Source organism: Equus caballus, chromosome 28 (assembly GCF_041296265.1).
Source record: "Equus caballus isolate H_3958 breed thoroughbred chromosome 28, TB-T2T, whole genome shotgun sequence".
Classification (NCBI taxonomy): Eukaryota; Metazoa; Chordata; class Mammalia; order Perissodactyla; family Equidae; genus Equus; species Equus caballus.
In genome coordinates this window covers 26307417-26328669 of record NC_091711.1, presented here as the reverse complement: position 1 = coordinate 26328669, position 21253 = coordinate 26307417, and the positions used below count along the sequence as shown (strand labels likewise).

The window sequence follows — 21253 nt, the reverse complement described above, 5'->3', positions numbered from 1 at the left end:
GATTAGATAAAAATAGAACCATGATTTATATTTCACTTATACTTATGTCCCTGATTTGTGACCTTCAAAGGTCGTATCATGTTTTTGACAGTATGCATCCTCCCAAACCAATGCTTTTTTTTTTTTTTTGATGAAGATTAGCCCTGAGATAACATCTGCTGCCAATTCTCCTTTTTTTGCTGAGGAAGACTGGCTCTGAGCTAACATCCATCCCCATCTTCCTCTGCTTTATATGTGGGATGCCTGCCACTGCATGGCTTGATAAGCGATGCATAGGTCCGCACCGGGGATGTGAACTGGCAAACTCTAGGCCGCCGAAGCAGAACGTGTGAACTTAACTGCTGTGCCACCGGGCCAGCCCTGCAAACCAATGCTTTTGATTTTATTCTTAAACTTGGAACCCAATTTCAGTAGAATAAGAGAGCTACATTTTTATATGATTATCATTCTGATGATAATAATAATAATAATAAAGTAATGGACATAGCCATGTAGAAAAACAAATATCTTGCACCAAGGAACAAGGACTCATTTCTAATTTACATGTTATTTCTTTTCACCTCTACCATCACCAATGACACGGACTTCGCCTGGACATTTTGAACAGGAAAACCACACAAGAAGTCCACTCTCATCCTAGAGAACAAGAAATCATCCTTATCAAAGTACAGTACACACTTGATTAACTCTCTTGGAAACTGTGAATGTTTTTTGGCAAATCTCTTTTAGCCTTTCTTCCACATACACACCTCGTATCCACATCCATTGTAATAGATACTGGAGGCAGTGGTCGCTGTTCTCTGTATGCTCCTGAGGCACTCAGGCTCTCTTAGGTCTCCCTGCCTTCTTTGATGAGTGCCTGCAAGTGCTATTTGCAGAAACTGCCTGCCCCCTGCCCCTTGGGTCTTTGCCTCTCAGAATCCACTGCCCAAGTGTTTGTTTATTAAGCTACTCTACTGGCCTGTGTGTTTGTAATTTCACCACGTCATTCAAAATTGCTGCAAAGGCGATAAAGCATTTTCGTTTGTTTGTTTCTTTCCTTACTTGATTGCTGACTCATTTGTACTCAATATTGCATAAATTTGTTAGTTCTCAATCCTGGCTACCCCAAGGAAACTTTAAAAAAATATATCGATGCCCTGGTTGGTTACACAGGCCCTGAGGAAAGGATCTGGGCCAGCACCATATTATCCATGACAATCACACATGACAAAAGTCAACATAGACACTCTGCTCTGAATTCCAGGGGCTGTGGGGTTGCTCCACTTCTGTGGCATTTAGCAGCCACTGTTTTGTTTTGTTTATAATTATATTTTATTTTGAGAAATTGTAGATTCACATGCACTTGTAAGAAATAATACAGAGAGATCCCATGTATCCTTTACTCACTTTTCCCCAGTGGTAACATCCTGCAAAATTGTAATACAATATCACAACCAGGATATTGACATTGATACAGTCAAAATACAGTGAAATACGGAACATCACCACAAGGATTCTTCATTTGCCCCTTTATAGTCACATCCACTTCCCTCTTTCTACCTCCCCTTAACCCCTGGAAACCACTAATCCGTTCTCCACTTCTATGGTTTTTGTCATTTCAAGAATGTTATATAAATGGAATCATAAAGTATGTAAGCTTTGTAAGCTTTTGGGATTGGATGTTTTACTAAGCATAATTCTCTTAAGATTCATCCAAGCTGTTGGTTCCTTTTTTACTGCTGAGTAGTATTCTATGCTATGGACACACTACAATTTAACTATTCACTCATTGAAGAATATCTGGATTGTGTCCCATATGGGGCTATAATGAATAAAATTGCCATAAATATATTTGTACAACTTTTTGTGTTAATAGTTTTCATTTCTCTGGGATAAATGCCTAGAGTCCAATTGCTGAGTTGAATGGTAGATGCATGTTTAGCTTTTTAAAAAACTGCCACGTTGTTTCCCAGAGTGGCTGTACCATTTTACATTCCCACCAGCAATATATTAGGGATCTGGTTTCTTTAAATCCTCACCTGCATTTGGTACTTTGACTGTTATTTTTAATTTTAGCTAATCTGATGGATGTGTATACCTTATTGTGCTTTTAATTTGCATTTCCCTAGTAGCTAATGGTGTGGAACATCTTTTCACGTGCTTGTTTACATCTTTATATCCTCTCTGATGAAATGTCTATTCCCATCTTTTGCTCATTTTCTAACTGGATTGTCTATTTTTGTCTTTGTTTTTTACTGTTGAATTTTGAGAATTCTTTATGTCTTTAGATACTAGTCCTTTGTGGATATGTGGTTTGTAAATGTTTTCTCCCAGTCTGTGGATTGTCCTTTCATCCTCTTAACAGGATCTTTTGTAGAGTAAAAGTTTTAAATTTTGATGAAGTCCAATTTATCAATTTTTTCTTTTATGGATCATGTTTTTATGTCAAATCTAAAACTCTTTGCCTAGTTCTAGATCCCCCCAATTTTTTTTCATATTTTCTCCTAAAAGTAGTTTTCTATCTAAGTCTGTGATTCATTTTAGATTAATTTTTGTATAAGGTGTGGTGTGATGTTGAGACTGAGGTTCTCTTTTGTTTTTTGCCTATGGATGTCAATTGCTCTAGCACCGTTTGTTGAAATGGCTTCTGCACTGAATTGCTTTTTCACTTGTGTCAAAAATCAGTTAGGCATATTTGTTCAGGTCTATTTCTGGATTCTCTATTCTGTCCCCTTGATCTGTGTGGGCTTCCCTCCACCAATACCACATGGTCTTGATTACTGCAGCTATTAGTCTTGAAATCAGGTAGACTGATTCTTCACACTTTATTTCTCTTTTTCAAAATTATGTTAACTATTCTAGTTCCTTTGTCTTTCCATATAAATTTTAGAATAATCTTGTCTATATCTACAAAAAAACTTGAATTTTTATAGGAATTGTGTTAAACCTTGTTATGGGTTTAAGTATGTCTCCAAAAAGATATGTTAATGTCCTAACCCATGATATCTATGAATGTGACCTCATTTGGAAATAGGATCTTTGTAGATATAATCAAGTTAAGAAGAGGTCATTAAGGTGGGCCCTTAATCCAATATGACTGGTGTCCTTATAAGAAGAGACACAGAGATGCAGGGGGAATGCCATGTGCCAACAGAAGCAAAGATTGGAGGGATGCACCTACAAGCCAAGGAATTCCAAGGATGGCTGACAACACAAGAGCTAAGAGAAAGGCATAAGACAGATTCTTCCCTGGAGCCTTCAGAGAGAGCATGGCCCTGTTGACACCTTGATTTTGGACTTCTAGCCTCCAGAACCATGAGAGAATAAATTGTTGTTTTAAGCGACTCTGTTTGTGGTACTTTGTTACAGCAGCCCTAGGAAACTAATACAAATCTGTATATCAATCCAGGGAGAACTGACATCTTTCCTAAATTAATTCTTCCACACCATGAACATAGTATGTCTTTCCATTTATTTAGATCTTTTCGGATTTCTTTTATCAGCCTTACATAGTTTTCAGTGTACATGTCCTGTACATGTTTTGTTAGATTTATACCTAAGTATTTCTTTTCTACTTTTTTCTTTTTGAGCAATTGTAAATGGCATTGTATTTTTAATTTCAGTGTCCTTGTGTTCATTGCTAGTATACAGAAATACAACTGATTGTTGTATTTTTATCCTGTATATTCTGACCTTGCTGAATTCACTTATGAGTTCCAGGAATTTTGTTTTTGTTCTTTTGGTGGTTTTTTAGATTCCTTTGGATTTTCTATCTAGATTATCAAGCCATCTGCAAACAGGGATAGTTTTATTTCTTCCTTTATGATCTGTATGCCTTTCATTCCCTTTTCTTGCTTTATTGCAGTGGGTAGAACTTCTTATGTTGAATAAGAGTAGTGGGAGCAGACATCCTTGCCTTGTTCCCAGTGTTAAGAGGATTCAAGTTTTCACCATTAGGTAAAATGTTAGCTGCAGGATTTTTGTAGTTGTAGATACTCTATCATAAAGTTGAGGAAATCCTCTCTATTCCAATTTTTATGAGTTTTTATCATAAATGAGTGGTGAATTTTGCCAAATGCTTTTTCTGCATTTATTGATGCACACAGTAATATGCAAACATCACATTCACTCCCTCAGAAAGTTCTGCACTCTCATAGTTTCTTTCGTTCACTCAATAAATATTTGAGTGCCTTGTAGGCCCGACAATAAATAAGACAGTCTCTGCCCTCAAGGAGCCTACCATCTAGTGAGGAAGACAGACAAGGGATTAGTCAGTTACAATATAATATGATAATGCCATTGGAAGGATAAGCTCAGAGTGCCACAGGCATGCAAAGGAAGGACCCTTAACCCTAATGAGAAGTGACGGAGTGAGAGAGCAAGGACTGGATCAGCAAACCCTCTTCAGAGCAAGTGGCATCTAAGCTGAGTCTGGTGAGAGGAGGAAGAGTCCATGAGGACAAGCTCTGGAAGAGGGAGGGGCCTTCTGGCACAGAGGTGGCAAAGTGTGGCTCTGTTCAGAATGGCTGGGCTGCAGAGTGAAAGTGGGAGACGTTCAAGGAGTAAATAGGTATTGCGGGATGAGCAGGTAAGTGGTGATGTCATGCTAAGGAGTCCGTGCTTTGTCTCTAGGGCCCTGGGGAGCCACTGAGGGTTTTAAGCACAAAAATGACAGAGAACCAATTAAACTTGCATTTTAGAAAATTGGATTTGGTAGTATTTTGGAGAATGAAAGGAGAGGGACAAAACTAGAGGTAGAGGAGCTAGTTAGGAGCCTGTTGTCACAATTTAGGTGAGAGATAATGAACTGTCTCAGCCAGATAGAGGCAGTGGAAATGAAGAAGGAAAGGCTGTGAGACACATCAGGGAAGTGGCATTGACAGGCTCTTAAAGGCTCGCATAAAGGTTGGGGGTAGTGTGAGGAAGAGTGTGGTCAAAGATAACTCCCAAATTTCTAGCACGGGGTACGGCGTTGCCATTCAATGATACTGGGAACGCAGTAAGGGGAGCAGGCCTGAAGAGGAAGATAGGGAGTATGGTTTTGAATGTGTTAATTTTAGCTCCCTATGGGACAGCCAAGTGGACCCTGATGTCCAGTTGGAATTTGACGTTGAAGTCTAGAGCTCAAGAAAAAGAGAGAGACGTGGGAGTCACCAGTATATTAGCAGTGGTTGAATCCATGAGAAGGGATGAGGTCACCCCCTAGGAAAGGGTAGAATGAGACGGGAAGAAGGCTGAGGAACCAAAGACATTTATGTAAAAAAGGAATCCAAAAAGGTAACAAAAGTTTCAGAGAGGTGAGATAAGATTGATTAGAAAATTCTATCACTGAATCCAAGAGAAGAGTCGGGTGGACAGTAGTATCAACGCTTTCTCGGGGGATGTTCCCCAAATATTTCTTTACTTCTCTGGCCCTGTTTTCGTATGTCTTATTTCTCATTGCTTAAAGGCTAGCTCCAGGTAGGTGTTTTGTCCTCTCAAACTCAACATGAGCAAATATTAATCTTCTTATCCCATCCTCAAACCATTTTTCTTCCTGTTAGTCCCACCTCCATTATTCCAGGCTCACAGACTGCAAATCTTGGAGTCATCTTTGTCTCTTCTCTTCTGGCCCAAGTGGCTCTTTCTATTTTTGGTTCCCATGATTTCATTCTTTCATATATCTCTAGATTCTCTCCCTCCTCTCGCCCATTTACTCACTTTTCCCATCATCACTACCCTCTACTTGAAAGTGTTAATTACCTAGATTACACCGACAGCTGCCTTACTATCTCCCTAGTTCCTGCCTCCTTAATATTCCAATCATTTTCAATGTATCCTTCTTAAAGCATTTTTCCAGTGACACTCTCCAAGCCACATAATTATTCTTTAAGGATGTACCTCATTGCCCAGCCCCTCAATCTACATTTCCTCAACCTGGCTGGAAGATATTTTAAAAAGTAAAATCTGCTCTTAAAAAGACAAATATTGTATTACTCAGGGTACAAGCTTTGTTTTGAGCACTAGAGCACGTTTAGTTTCTTAAGAAGATTGCATTAAAAGGGACAAAACAGATGTGCCAATGTAGCTTCTCATGTGTTTCTTAAAAAAAAAATTACCTTACTTTATAGATACACCAAATAATTGGCACTGTATGGTATTGCCCTTCCTTGTGATCTCATTGTTTGTATGTCACCCTTGTCTGGGACTGAATCTGATTTTCTTTTGCACACTCGTGGAATCCACTGATTTTTGCAACCAACAGTTCCCTAAAAGGCTAAAGGGGCTATTGAAAAGAACTATGTTACAAGTTAGGTTCCAAAGAAATTTAGAAATGAAAGAAAATATGTTTTTTCCTTTTTCTTTTACAGCCAAGCTGAAAGTATCAGTTCAGAAGACAGTTTGGAATTCTTTTTAGATGATGATATAGACTATGACCTGGTAACCAGATTATATTTCGTAATATAAAAATTGTAATCAGTGAAAAGTACAGATGCTCATTTAATCTTCTGAAATTAAAATTTCCTATTCCAAATATTCCACAAGTTTCCAGAAGGAAATATGATCTTGATACTGTTCCCCAGTTGTATATATAGTTCATTTTTGTCATCAGACTTTTTATGAAAAATAAGTGTCTGTAAGAAGGTAATAATTTAGGAGATATATATATTATCTACAGTCTTCCTGTAAAAATAGCCACTTTCTGATTGCTTATCATTTTACTGGGGCTTGAGCTATACCGGGTAGCTAAACTGTAAGATAAAGTGACAGTCAACAAAACAGCCATTTATTGCGACAAGTCTGACTTTGAGTGAACCACACCCTATATGCAACCACAAACTCAAAAGGAACAAAAAAACACTTACAAACACCATCTATTATGATATATAACACACTTTACTCATCATCTTTTTTTTAATTGGAGTAAAAAACATAAAATTTACTATCTTGACCAGTTTTAAGTGTACCATAGTGTTAATTATAGGCACGCTGTTGTGTAACTGATCTCCAGAACTTTTCTGTCTTGCAAAACTGAAACCCACTGAACAATTCCCCTACCCCCCCTCCCCCCCCTTCTAGCCCCTGACAACCACTGTTCTACTTTCTGTTTCTAGGAGTTCGATTTCTTTAGATGCCTCATAAAGTGGAATCACGCAGTATTTGTCTTGTTGTGACTGGCTTATTTCACTTAGCCTAATGTCCTCCAGGTTCATCCATGTCTATCATGTGACACAATTTCCTTCTTTTTAAAGGCTAAATGATATTCCATTGTATGGATATACCACATTTTCTTAATTTATTCATCCATCAATGGACATTTAGGTTGCTTCTACCTCTTAGCTATAGCAAATATGATGACCATGGGTGTGCAAATACCAAAATCATCTTTTTAAAAATTAAATTTACTTAAAGTAATATCTACTTACTCTTAAAATTTTGAAAAACTTAAAATAATTAAAATGTGGGGAGAAAATGACCGTCACTTAGCCTCCTGTCTTTCTTTCTTGTATTCCTTCTTCCTTGCCTTTCCCTAGACCCACTTTCCCTTTTCCTGCCTTTGCCTCCTCTTCTGCTCCATCCCTTCTTCTCTTTTTCCTTTTTCCCTTCTCTAATACCTTTCATCTCCCCCCAACACCCAAAATGTCCTCTTCCTGAGGGCCAGCTCTCATGTGGAAATAGGCTCCTTTGCCATTCTCTATCCATTTCTCCCTCATAATCAGAATGGTATTCCTTTACCCCACAGTATTTTTCTAGATAAGTCATATGTGCATAGGTAGCATATTTTTAAGTGAATGCTATCTTCATTACTGATTGATTAGGAGCCAGAGCTTTATTTCAAAGAACCAGAAGAGTTACTTCAAGTCTTCACAGAGCTGGAAGAGCAGAATCTTACTTTGGTACAATATTCCCAAGATGTAGATGAAAATCTTGAAGATGTAAATAAAAGAGAAAAATTTATACAGGATAAAATGTAAGTCATTAAAAACAAGTAGATTTATTCTATTAAGCAATTTCTAACTAGGGACAGAGTTCAACTCACTCATGTGTTGCCCTTCTTCATGGTCTCTCTGGATTTAGGGTGGGATTTTTATTAATAGTCTACACTGCAGAGTATAAAAGGTAGATGTTATATTTACACAGAATCAACTGGCTTTAGTTTTAATCTCTACTTCCTTTTACCTGTCAAAATAGTCCTAGATAGCAATAATAAAAGTTTAAAAGATTTGAAGTAAAATGTCACCTACTGCCTTAATTTTTGTTCAATGCAGTTTCCACCCTATCATGTGGCTAATCAAATCATGCTTTGGATGATAATACTAATAAATGCATTTTCCTTGGCTGTGACTTTCAGCAAAACAGTTTTTTGGTGACTTAAATATCATTTTATAATGTACATATTGATATATTGGGGTCATTATAAAAATGGATTTCTGTCAGGGCAAGGAGGCTGGACTTGATGACTCACAAAATTCGTTCCTACTCTCAAATTTTACATTACAATTTTGGAAAATAGCTTTGAGTCATAGATAATAGATCTTTGTATCTACCCATTATAAAAGTGTGTAGAACCTTTTTCAGAACAGTTTTCTGGGCCAGAAGATGGCCGTCTTAAACAGTAGGTCAAACTACATTGAACTTCAGAACAAATTAACTGGTTCAGAAGTTAAGAACTTAAAAATCATAATCTCACAGCCACCCATTATGGCTACTGGATCCTTTTAATCCTTGTCTCCTTTCTCCCAATCCTCACAGCATATGGTGCCCCTACTCCTGACAATATGATTTTGGGGGGCAAGGTGGGTATGGATAGGCAAGAAAAAGTGATTGATGTCAGATTCTGTCTCTAGATCTATACCAGAATCTCTAGGTGAGGTAGTCAGGAGTCTCTGTTTTCCCCTTAGCTCCCCAGATATTCTGATTATCAGCCAGGTTTGAGAACACTGACATAATAGGTCACACCACAACTTGGGTTCCTGACAACTCAGCTCTGCTGCTTTCTATTTGGGGGACTCCACGGAACCACAAAAGTAGGGGACGGGAAGAAAATGCTTCCTGATGGAAGTTAAAGGCAGCGTCTGTGCATTTATTTTTCTCATTTTAACTTGAAAAGTTGCATGTACTTTAGCAACGTCTTAAAATAGAAATTCATATTTGGCTTGTTAGACATAGGATGTTGACACATGATCTGGAAGGAGTGCTGAAGCTCCTGACTGATAGTTTATTTCACTAAACCATAAATTACAGACAAAGCTTTCTTTCTTCTTTTGCAATAGAAATAACAACATAGAGTTTCTTTTGAAGCACAAGAAAATGCTTCAAGCTAACTGTGTGAGAGAAGAGGAAAAAGCAGCAGAACTGGAATTAAGGTCCAGGCTATTTAGTTTTGGACAATTTAATTCAGATGCCCAGGTAATCATTCTTTGCCTATGGTAATTTTATTTTGGCTCATAATAATAATAATTTGCATTCCCTGTGTACTAAGCATTGGAATGGGGGAATTAAAGCAAACCACAAGTCCTGGGTTGATGATAGAGGCAGAAAATCAGCTTGGAATTATCTTGTCAGTATATAATAGTCAATTTACATAGTAGATAGAAAGCATTGAATTGGCCTTGGGGTTCTCCTAGAATACTGCTCTAATTATTAGAAAGTATGATGTTTAGATTTCCCCCCTATAAATACACTTCTTTTAGTCAGAGTGTATACATACCAAGTAGTTCAATGCTGGTGATCATTTTGGTAATAATTTGAAGAGCAAATAATACAGAGGAAACTGAATCAACACTGAATGGAATATCTGCCGAGACTGAGCTTGTACTAGATTTTGGTCTTGTTGGGCCTGCACAGATAGATCCAGCATCAAATCACCTGTGACACACACTAGTGTACTTATTTATTTATACGTTTGTCTCTCTCAGCTGGATGCAAACCCCTCAAGGGCAGGGACTGTCCTACCCTTCCTAATTAGCTAAGTTTACTGTCCCTATAAAGTAAGTGCTCAATAAATGTTTGTTGAATGAATGTTCAGTTAGAAAGGTTAGTTTCTAGACCCACAACAAACTCCAGCTAACACTGGTTTCCCTATAAAAATCTCAAATGAAATAAAAATTCAAAGCTCATATGTGAGATTAATAATCACATTTATGATTATGAACTTGATTTTCAAACAGAGGTAGATTTGGGAGAACTCTATCAGATGATTGTCCTCCCCTACCAGGGTTACAAAAAGCCCAACTATGTATGGCTCCTTCACACAGACATTTCCTAGGGTGGGAGAGCACCCTAAGTCAGGAGGGGATGGGGTCATGCACTGCTAGAGGAAGCAGTGTGATGAGAGTCATCTTTCAGCTCTTCAGTGCTGATTTTTGTTTACTTTTTTGTGGTAAAATATACATAAAATTCACCATTTAACCATTTTAAGTGTACGATTCAGTGGCATTAAGTATATTTGCAATATTGTGTAATCATCATCACTATTTATAGTTTTTCATCATCCCAAATAGAAACTGTGTCCACTAAACAATAATTTTCCATTCCCCTATCTTCCCAACTTCTGATAACCTCTATTCTACTTTCCGTCTCTAAATAAAAAGAGACTTACCTATTTTAGGTACCTCATATAAACGGAATCATATAATAGTCCTTTTGTGTCTGGCTTATTTCACTTAGCATGTTTCTACCCATGTTATAGCACATATCAGAATTTAACTTCTTTTATGGCTCAATAATATTCTATGTACTTATATACCATATTTTATCTATCTATTCATCTGTTTATGAACACTTGGGTTGTTTTCACCCTTCAGTTCTGTTTTAAATCTCAAACTAATTGACATGAAAAATGTCAGATAAATATCGGTGATATCCACCCCCCATCCCAAGCCCTTTTCATCCAAATTTAGGGTGGCTATGAAAAAAAGTGGTGTTTTTCAATACTCTTAAACTTAGAGGCAATCAGATCCCTAAGCAGAGAAGGTAACAATTGATCTGAAAATTAGTTTTTAAAAGACTGAAATTTTAGTCACAAAATTCATATGCTGCACACTCTGGGAAAATGGGGCTAATAATTTGTAGCATCTCTCAGAGATGCGAAATGCTGGGGTGGAGGAGAGGCAGAGAAGTAAAACTGGCAGAGGAAAAGTATTCTTTACTTAGAATTTTCCTGCTTCTCCACTCTCATTCTTTCAGATCTCAAAATGTGTAAAATATAATCCCTTTTGAGTAAATATAGATGCACCTTATTTTGATATTCATAAATTATCATACTTTGGAGCTATCTATAAGTATTTTATTCTTTCAAAACTTCCACACTTCTAACTGTACTTAATCCCCTAAAAACATTTATCACTGACTCAATATTATACTTTTTTTTTTTTTTTAAAGATTTTATTTTTTTTCTTTTTCTCCCCAAAGCCCCCCGGTACATAGTTGTATATTCTTCGTTGTGGGTCCTTCTAGTTGTGGCATGTGGGACGCTGCCTCAGCGTGGTTTGATGAGCAGTGCCATGTCCGCGCCCAGGATTCGAACCAACGAAACGCTGGGCTGCCTGCAGCAGAGTGCGCGAACTTAACCACTCGGCCACGGGGCCAGCCCCCTTTAAAATTTTAAATTCAAGTACCATAATGTAATATTGAATAGTGCAAATCTAACACCTATCTCAAGGAATTTCCTCAAGTGAACATGCACCCATGTACCACCCTCCAGATCAGGGAATAGACCATTATCAGCACCCCAGAAGCTTCCTCCATGCTCCCTTCCAGTCATTACCACCCCTCAAAGGTGACCACTATCCTGGTTCAAGGTAGGCAGAGCAAAATGGCAGGGTGAGCTGACCCGGGACTCTCTCCCCTCCAAACTACAACAAAGGATTGGAAAAAAACTGAATTTCAGCTAATAAACCTAATGCCAGACCGTAAGAGACCTACAGCACCAAAAAGATGGAGGACAGAGTCGCTGCAGCAGGCCTTGGAGGAGCTGGAACGGGGTAGGAGAGAACTTTGCTCCCTCCCCTAGAGAATGGGATCACTGCCGCAGGTGTGGGAAGGAGCAGGGGAGGGGCTGCACGACTGGGGGATCGTCGAGGACTCCCGCTGCCGGTACAGTGGAAACCCGCTGACGGGGGAAAGCTTCTGTGTGCGGGGACCCCATAAAGCCAGGGCCCCAGGAGTCCAGAGAACAGAGCTGATCTGAATCCAGATTGGCGCACGAGAGAAACCATCCCTCCTCACCCCAGCAAACCGTGCTGGGCACCGCCATCTTCCCCGAAGGTGGAGGGCTCAGAACGTGTAGCTCTCGACCTCCTTCTAGTGGCGACAGGCTGTAACTGCAACCGAATTCTACCATCATGTGAAAAAACTGCTCCTCTACCATCCAGCAATTTATAAAAGCTCCACACCAGAAGGAAAACAATAAAAACACAGAATTAAGTCCTGAGGACTTGGAAATAAGTAAACTAAGTGAAAATGAGTTCAGAGTAGCTATCATCAAAAAACTCAATGAGGTAGAGAGAAAGATAGAGAAACAAGCCAACAAGTTCTGGAGTTACTTCACAGAAGAGATTGAAATTATAAAGAATCAAACAGAATTACTAGAGATGAAAAACATAATGGACCAGATAAAACAGAATACAGATTCCCTGAATGCCCGTATAGACACTATAGAGGAGCAAATTAGCATAATCGAAGATAGACAGGCTGAATGGCTCCAGACAGAGGAAGAAAGAGAACTAAGAATTTTTAAAAATGAGGAAAACCTCCAAGAGATAGCGGATTCAATGAGGAGAAAGAATTTAAGGATCATAGGAATTTCCGAGAACGTGGAAAAGGAAAATGGAGCAGAAAGTGTGCTTAATGAAATTATAGAAGAGAACTTCCCAAATCCAGGGATTGAGGGAGAAATGTGTGTAGAGGAAGCTTTCAGATCTCCTAGATTTGTCAATGTAAAAAGACCTACTGCAAGGCACACAGTAGTAAAAATGGCAAAAATGAAAGACAAAGAAAGAATACTCAGGGCAGCAAGACAGAAGAAAATAACCTACAAAGGAACTCCTATCAGACTTTCAGCGGATTTCTCTACAGAAACCTTACAAGCTAGGAGAGAATGGAGTGACATATTCAAAACTTTAAAAGATAAAAATCTTCAGCCAAGAATACTCTATCCAGCAAGAATATTCTTCAAATATGAGGGAGAAATTAAATCTTTTCCAGACAAACGAAAGTTAAGGGATTTTGTAACCAAAAGTCCTCCACTACAAGAAATCCTCAAGAAGGCTCTCATACCTGAAAAAAGAAAAAACGGAGAAAAGGGTCACAAACCACAGAGTAGGGAGACAGATAGATAGAACCAGAATAGGATCGCAAATATTCAACTATAGCATTAGGATAAAGGTAAGGAAACTGCCAAAGCAAAGATGATCTTATCACTCTAACTACAAACTCATAACCACGAGTAGGAATAAGAAATGAAAATAATAATTTAGGAGGAGAAGAGCCAAGGGACTAAATCAGTCTAGGCCAAGTAAGTAAGAGACCACCAGAGAATAGACTATATTATACATGAGATTCTAAATACAAACTGCAGGGTAGCCACTAAACTAAAAAACAGAACAGAGCCACAAAACAAAAATAAAGAAAAATCTAAGAAACCCAGCATAAGAAATTGCAGTATTAAATGGGTAGGCTAAAGCACACAGGAAGAGAAATGCAGGAAAACCAGACAATGAGCAACAGATTAAAAGCATTAAGTCCACATGCATCAATAATCACTCTCAATGTAAACGGATTGAACTCTCCAATAAAAAGACACAGAGTGGCAAAATGGATTAAAGAACAAGATCCAACAATTTGTTGCCTCCAGGAAACACACCTCAGCCCCAAGGACAAACACAGGCTCAGAGTGAAGGGGTGGAGGACAATACTTCAAGCTAATAGCAAGCAAAAAAAAACCAGGTGTCGCAATTCTTATATCAGACAAAATGGATTTCAAAATAAGGCAGGTAAAGAGAAACACAGAGGGACAATATATAATGATCAAAGGTACACTTCATCAAGAAGAAATAATGCTTATAAATATCTATGCACCCAACATAGGAGCACCAAGGTTCATAAAGCAACTATTAACAGACCTAAAAGAAGATGTTAAAAACAACACAATAATAGTAGGGGACCTCAAAACCCCACTCACATCAATGGACAGATCATCCAGACAGAAAGTCAACAAGGAAATAGTGGAGCGAAACGAAAAACTAAAACAATTGGACTTAATAGACATATATAGATCACTTCATCCTAAAACAGCAGAATACACCTTCTTCTCAAGTGCACATGGAACATTCTCAAGGATAGACCATATGTTGGGAAACAAGCCAAGCCTCTACAAATTTAAAAAAATTGAAATAATAACAAGCATCTTCTCCGATCATAATGCTATAAGGCTAGAAATTAATTACAAGAAAAAAGCTGAGAAAGGCACAAAGATGTGGAGACTAAACAATACACTGCTGAACAGGCAATGGATCATTGAAGAAATTAAAGAAGAAATCAAAAAAGACCTGGAAACAAATGAAAATCATAACATGCCATACCAACTCATATGGGATACAGCAAAAGCTGTATTAAGAGGAAAATTCATCGCAATACAGGCACATCTTAACAAACAAGAAAAATCCCAAATAAGCAATCTTAAACTACACCTAACTAAACTAGAGAAAGAACAAATAAAGCTCAAAGTCAGCAGAAGGAGAGAAATAATAAAAATCAGAGCAGAAATAAATACTATTGAAACGAAAAAGGCAGTAAAAAGGATCAATGAAACAAAGAGCTGGTTCTTTGAGAAGATAAATAAAATTGAAAAACCCTTAGCCAGACTTACAAAGAAAAAAAGGGAGAAAGCTCAAATAAACAAAATCAGAAATGAAAGAGGAGAAATAACAGACTCTGCAGAAATACAACAGATTATAAGAGAATACTACGAAAAACTATATGCCAACAAAATGGATAACCTAGAGGAAATGGATAAATTCTTGGACTCCTACAATCTCCCAAAGCTCACTCAAGAAGAAGCAGACAATTTGAACAGACCAATCACAAGGAAAGAGATTGAAACAGCAATCAAAAACATCCCAAAGAATAAAACCCCAGGACCAGATGGCTTTCCTGGGGAATTCTACCAAACTTTCAGAGAGGATTTAATACCTATCCTTTTCAAGCTATTCCAAAAAACTAAGGAGGATGGAACACTTCCTAACACATTCTATGAGGCCAACATCACACTGATACCAAACCAGACAAGGACACCACGAAAAAAGAGAACTACAGGCCAATATCACTGATGAACATAGATGCAAAAATTCTAAACAAAATTTTGGCAACCAGAATTCAGCAATTCATCAAAAGGATCATACATCCTGATCAGGTGGGATTCATATCAGGGACACAGGGATGGTTCAACATCCGCAAATCAATCAACGTGATACACCACATCAACAAACTGAGGAATAAAAACCACATCATCATCTCAATAGATGCAGAGAAGGCATTTGACAAGATCCAACAGCCATTTATGATAAAAACTCTGAACAAAATGGGCACAGAAGGGAACTACCTCAACATAATAAAGGCCATATATGACAAACCCACAGCCAACATCATACTCAATGGGCAAAAACTGAGCGCCATCCCCCTGAAAACAGGAACGAGACAAGGATGCCCTCTATCACGACTCTTATTTAACATAGTACTGGAGGTCCTGGCCAGAGCAATCTGGCAAGAAAAAGGAATAAAAGGAATCCAAATAGGGAGGGAAGAAGTGAAACTCTCGCTGTTTGCAGATGACATGATCTTATATATAGAAAACCCCAAAGAATCCATTGGAAAACTCTTAGAAGTAATCAACAACTACAGCAAAGTTGTAGGGTATAAAATCAATTTGTGTAAATCAGTAGCATTTCTATATTCTAATAACGAACTAACAGAAAAAGAACTCAAGAACACAATACCATTCACAATTGCAACAAAAAGAATAAAATACCTCGGGGTAAATTTAACTAAGGAAGTGAAGGACCTATATAATGAAAATTACAAGGCCTTTCTGAGAGAATTGGACAATGACATGAGATGGAAAGACATTCCATGTACATGGATTGGAAGAATAAACATAGTTAAAATGTCCATACTACCAAAGCAATCTACAGATTCAACGCTATCCCAATCAGAATCCCAATGACATTCTTTACAGAATTAGAACAAAGAATCCTAAAATTCATATGGGGCAACAAAAGACCCCGAATTTCTAAAGCAATCCTGAGAAAAAAGAACAAAACGGGAGGCATCACAATCCCTGACTTCAAAATATACTACAAAGCTACAGTAATCAAAACAGCATGGGACCGGTACAAAAACAGGTGCACAGATCAATGGAACAGGATTGAAAGCCCAGAAATAAAACCACACATCTATGGACAGCTTATCTTCGACAAAGGAGCTGAGGGCCTACGATGGAGAAAAGAAAGTCTTTTCAACAAATGGTGCTGGGAAAACTGGAAAGCCATATGTAAAAGAATGAAAATTGACCATTCTTTTTCACCATTCACCAAAATAAACTCAAAATGGATCAAAGACCTAAAGGTGAGACCTGAAACCATAAGTCTTCTAGAAGAAAACGTAGGCAGTACACTCTTTGACATCAGTATTAAAAGGATCTTTTCGGACACCATGTCTTCTCAGAGAAGGGAAACAATAGAAAGAATAAACAAATGGGACTTCATCAGACTAAAGAGCTTCTTCAAGACAAATGAAAACAGGATTGAAACAAAAACACAACCCACTAACTGGGAAAAAATATTTGCAAGTCATATATCTGACAAAGGCTTAATATCCATAACATATAAAGAACTCTCACAACTCAACAACAAAAAATCAAACCACCCGATCAAAAAATGGGCTGGAGACATAAAGAGACATTTCTCCAAAGAAGATACATGGATGTCCAATAGGCACATGAAAAGATGCTCATCATCGCTGATAATCAGGGAAATGCAAATCAAAACTACACCAAGATATCACCTTACACCCATTAGAATGACAAAAATATCTAAAACTAACAGTAACAAATGTTGGAGAGGTTGTGGAGAAAAAGGAACCCTCATACACTGCGGGTGGGAATGCAAACTGATGCAGGCACTTCGGAAAACAGTATGGAGATTCCTCAAAAAATTAAAAATAGAACTACCATATGATCCAGCCATTCCACTACTGGGTACCTATCCAAAGAGCTTGAAGTCAGCAATTCCAAAAGTCCTATGCACCCCAATGTTCACTGCAGCATTATTTACAATAGCCAAGACATGGAAGCAACCTAAGTGCCCATCAACAGATGAATGGATAAAGATGTGCTATATATATATACAATGGAATACCACTCAGCTGTAAAACATAACAAAATCATTCCATTTGCAATAACATGGATGGACCTTGAGGGAATTATGTTAAGTGAAATAAGCCAGTTAGAGAAGGATAATCTCCGTATGACTCCACTCATAATGAGGAATTTAAAAATGTGGACAAAGAGAACAGATTAGTGGCTACTAGGGGAAAGGTGGAGTGGGGGGTGGGCACAAAGGGTGAAATGGTGCACCTACAACACGAATGACAAACATTAGTGTACAACTGAAATTTCACAAGATTGTAACCTATCATTAACTCATTAAAAAAAAAAAAAAGGTGACCACTATCCTGATCTCTCTCACCATCAATAAGCTTTCGTGTTTTTGAACTTTACGTAAGTGGAATCATGTATGTCTGGCTTATCTGGCTTCTTTCTCTCAACATTATGTTTGTTAGACTCATCCGTGTTGTTTGGTGTGGCAGTTGTTTGTTCACTTTCATTGAACATGAAATGGAATATTATTCCATGTTCAATTTGCAGAATGTATTCATCTCTGGCTTACCGTTCTTTCAAATAGGCAGCTGATCCAGTTCATCGGGGAGAGTTGTTTATAGTCAGCACACAGCAGAATGTGACATGGATTAGAATTACAGAATCCTTGAGTTGGAAAGGACTTTAAATGACATCTAGACATCCCTTCCCTCCCCCATCCAGTTTTGATACAATTATTCCTCCTAAACTTTGCTCTGGTCAGATCATTTCCAATCCACTGTTGGAGGGCATCCGAAGTTCTTATCCAAGCCTTCAGTCTTCCACAATGTGAAGCAGCAGGAGCTCCTCCCATCCCTTGCAGCCTTGTAGCCCCTTCTCTAAGATCTGCGCTGGGCCTGCCACCTAGTGGCAGTTCCAGGGATTGGACTCACACTTGGCTTCTCTGTCATCAGTAGGCTTGTGCCTTGAGCCACCTTTTTCCTGGCCCTTCTGCTCTCTTGGGCCAGGCCCTCAATCTCTTTTTCATACATGAGTATTTTCTTTAACTTCATTCCCCAATCCTATTTCTTATGCCGTTCTTACCTTGTTAAGAAAATCTCTTTCCTTGTCTTTTCCCTTCCTGTTTCACAGCAGGAACGTAAAAAGAAAAAACGCTATCTTGAAAAAAAGAAAAATACGTCTGAAAGGCCATTGCCCAACCACCTGTAAAACTAAGAGTTCCAGAGGTCTCCTCCAGAAATTTCCATCAACTACTAACCATTCTCATATTAAAGTTGCTTTTTCTCAGAACCAGTATTTAATATATTTTTAAAAATATGACTCACATTGCAGCAACATTGCTTTTTCATATTCAATGTACATTTCAGCCCCTTGATGGATTACTTTTACTTTTTTTCCTCTTATATTTTTCTGCATTTCTAAAGTTTTCTAAAAGGAATGTATTGTTAACATAAATAGGAAATACAATAAGTGTTATTTAGAAAGAGAAAAAAAGCTTGTAGCAAAAGAACTTTTGTTTTTTTACTTTTTCCTTTTATATTATTTTGTACTCCAAGTTTTCTAAAAGGAATATGTTTTAATATAAATAAGAAATACAGTGTTACTTTAGAGAGGAAAAGGGGGGGGCTTTATGGTAAACAGGATCATCAGAAAGGCAGTTAAATTAGGAGGTGGGAAAGACAAGCTGTTGGAACTATTGGTAACAGATCTTGACTTGTAATTAAGTGTTGGTGGCTCTGTAAGGAATCTGATTCCAGGAAGGGTTTCCCATGGCTCCTACATCTGTCTTGAATGTTATTTGTCTTTGGCTTTATGGTGATTCTCATCTTCTTGAGCAGAAGCAGGCATGGGGGCAGCATGCTACCCGGAGACCGACTTACTTGGCCCAGCAGTTTATTGAGATCCTCTTAACTGCGAATGCCAGGTACAAAGAGGAGACAGAGAATGAGAATATTCTTAAGGTACCAAAACACGTTACCTACAAGCTCGAGCATCTCTACCAACAGTTAAGACGGAGCAGTGGCCAGGTACAGGGATGAGAAGGTTTGGTCTCAGACTCTGCTTAGACTAGAATACTGCAATGGCTTCCCAGTAGAGAGTGCAAGCCCCTCAAAAGGCTTTTGTAGGCTGGCCCGGAATCCATTTGCTTGTAACTTTTCTGTTCCTCTGAGAGAATACACTCAGTCATTTATTCAGCAAACATTTATTAAGTCCATAGTTATGTACAAGATGCTGCTCTAGATATTAAGTGGTAAACAAAAGAAATAGCTCCTGGGACAGACTGGTGGTTACCAGAGGGGAAGGGGCTGGGGGAGGGCAAGAGATGAAGGACATATGTGTACGGTGATGGATGGCAACTAGACTTGGTGGTGAACACGCTATAGTCTATACAGAAGTTGAAATATAGTGACAGACACCTGAAATTTATGTTATAAAACAATGTTACCTCAAAAAAAGAAAAAAAAAAAAACAAACACCAGCAAGAAAAGAAATAGCTCCTGCCTTCCAGATGCTTACAGTCTAGAAGGGGACATAAGGCATGTATGCAAATAACTCATGAAGGATGATTATAATTTTAGCGAGTAGAGTAATAAGTGCAAAAAAGGGAGCTCACATGCTATGCTGCAAGGAAATGTACTGGAGTGGCAAAAAAGGATTTAAAGTGTTTATGTTGCCTCTACTTGACTGTGCAGGGAATCAGATACAAAAAAAAATTCAAGCTAAAAGATATTTTTACTATAATTACTTTTCATACCTAGACTGGAATATTTTAAAAGAACATAATCCAAGGTGTTACTACAGTAATAATTTGACTATAAATGATATATCACTGTTGCATTTTCTCACTATGCTACATAGTATTAAAGTTATTTTTAAAAAGTAAACATTCAGTAGCATTTAAAGGCCTTTTCATCATAATACAGTAAAATGGAATTTTACATTTATTGAATGAATAAGCAAAAAGTGATGAAATGTTATGTTTTCTGCTCTCCTTTTCTTCTCAATCTCAGGAAAAACTGATAGAATCTCTCAGCAAAAAAATTAATCAAGTATACAAAGTCTGCATTGGAGATGGGGAGGTTGGCAGCCTCAACCCAGTTCAAAAACTGGTAAAAGTAGAGTCTCGCCTGGTGGAACTGAGTGATCTCATTGAATCCATTCCCAAAGAAAATGTGGAGGCAATTGAGAGGATAAAACAGAAAGAACGGCGGCAAAAGTACAATTAATGTCTTTTAAGTATAGTGAATGACAATGAGATGAGTAGCTGTTTTTGCTTGGATTCCACATTGAGCAAGTCTCTATTATATGGCAAGGATCAACATAACAGCGATACAGTGGAACCAAACCCAGTCCTGCCCTCCTCTAGAGCTATTTAGTGTGGGAGACACATTCATCAAATATTTTTATAAAATAAATGTCATTACCAATGGTAATAAGCACTGTGAAGGAAAGGAACCAGGTGAACAGAGTTCAACAGGGGCAAATGACCTAGTTTGGAATGGGTGAGGGGTCTTCTTAGCCTGGAAAAGCCACTTTTCAGGGTGAATATTCACTACTTATATGAAAATTTTTGAAAGCTATCACGTGGAAGGAGAACTGCACTCGTGAAAGGCCCAAGGCATAGAATTAGGAGGTCTTCTTTGGAAAACTACAGGGAGACTCAATTTACAAAGAAATTGTTTGAAAGTTAGACCCATGCAATGAGGGGTTTCCTCACTGTGTAACTGCCAACACATACATACAAGCATTTATACATTAACTCATTTTTCTAGACTCATCAGTATTATCACCCGTGGAACACCCCACCCTTCACCCACACGTCCCCACATCCTTGCCTAGCTTGGGGCCTTTCAGAAAAATGCAGATTTACAAACTTCCATACTGAGCTAAATAAGGATTTCATGTCCATACAGT

At 38.1% G+C, this 21253-nt stretch overlaps 1 protein-coding gene across 3 annotated transcripts in view; it reads left to right on the top strand.

Moving 5' to 3' along the window:
- Nucleotides 1–21253, top strand: part of CCDC38 (coiled-coil domain containing 38) — a 52759-nt gene that overhangs the window by 27153 nt on the left and 4353 nt on the right. For 2 of the 3 annotated variants that reach the window (XM_023631840.2, XM_023631839.2), the window contains exons 10-15: nt 608–665; nt 6333–6402; nt 7782–7933; nt 9237–9372; nt 19177–19365; nt 20350–20555. In XM_023631840.2, the coding sequence (XP_023487608.1) occupies nt 608–665; nt 6333–6402; nt 7782–7933; nt 9237–9372; nt 19177–19365; nt 20350–20555 (811 nt within the window). The remainder of the gene's footprint in view (nt 1–607; nt 666–6332; nt 6403–7781; nt 7934–9236; nt 9373–19176; nt 19366–20349; nt 20556–21253) is intronic. The other variant, XM_023631841.2, reaches the window with a different exon arrangement.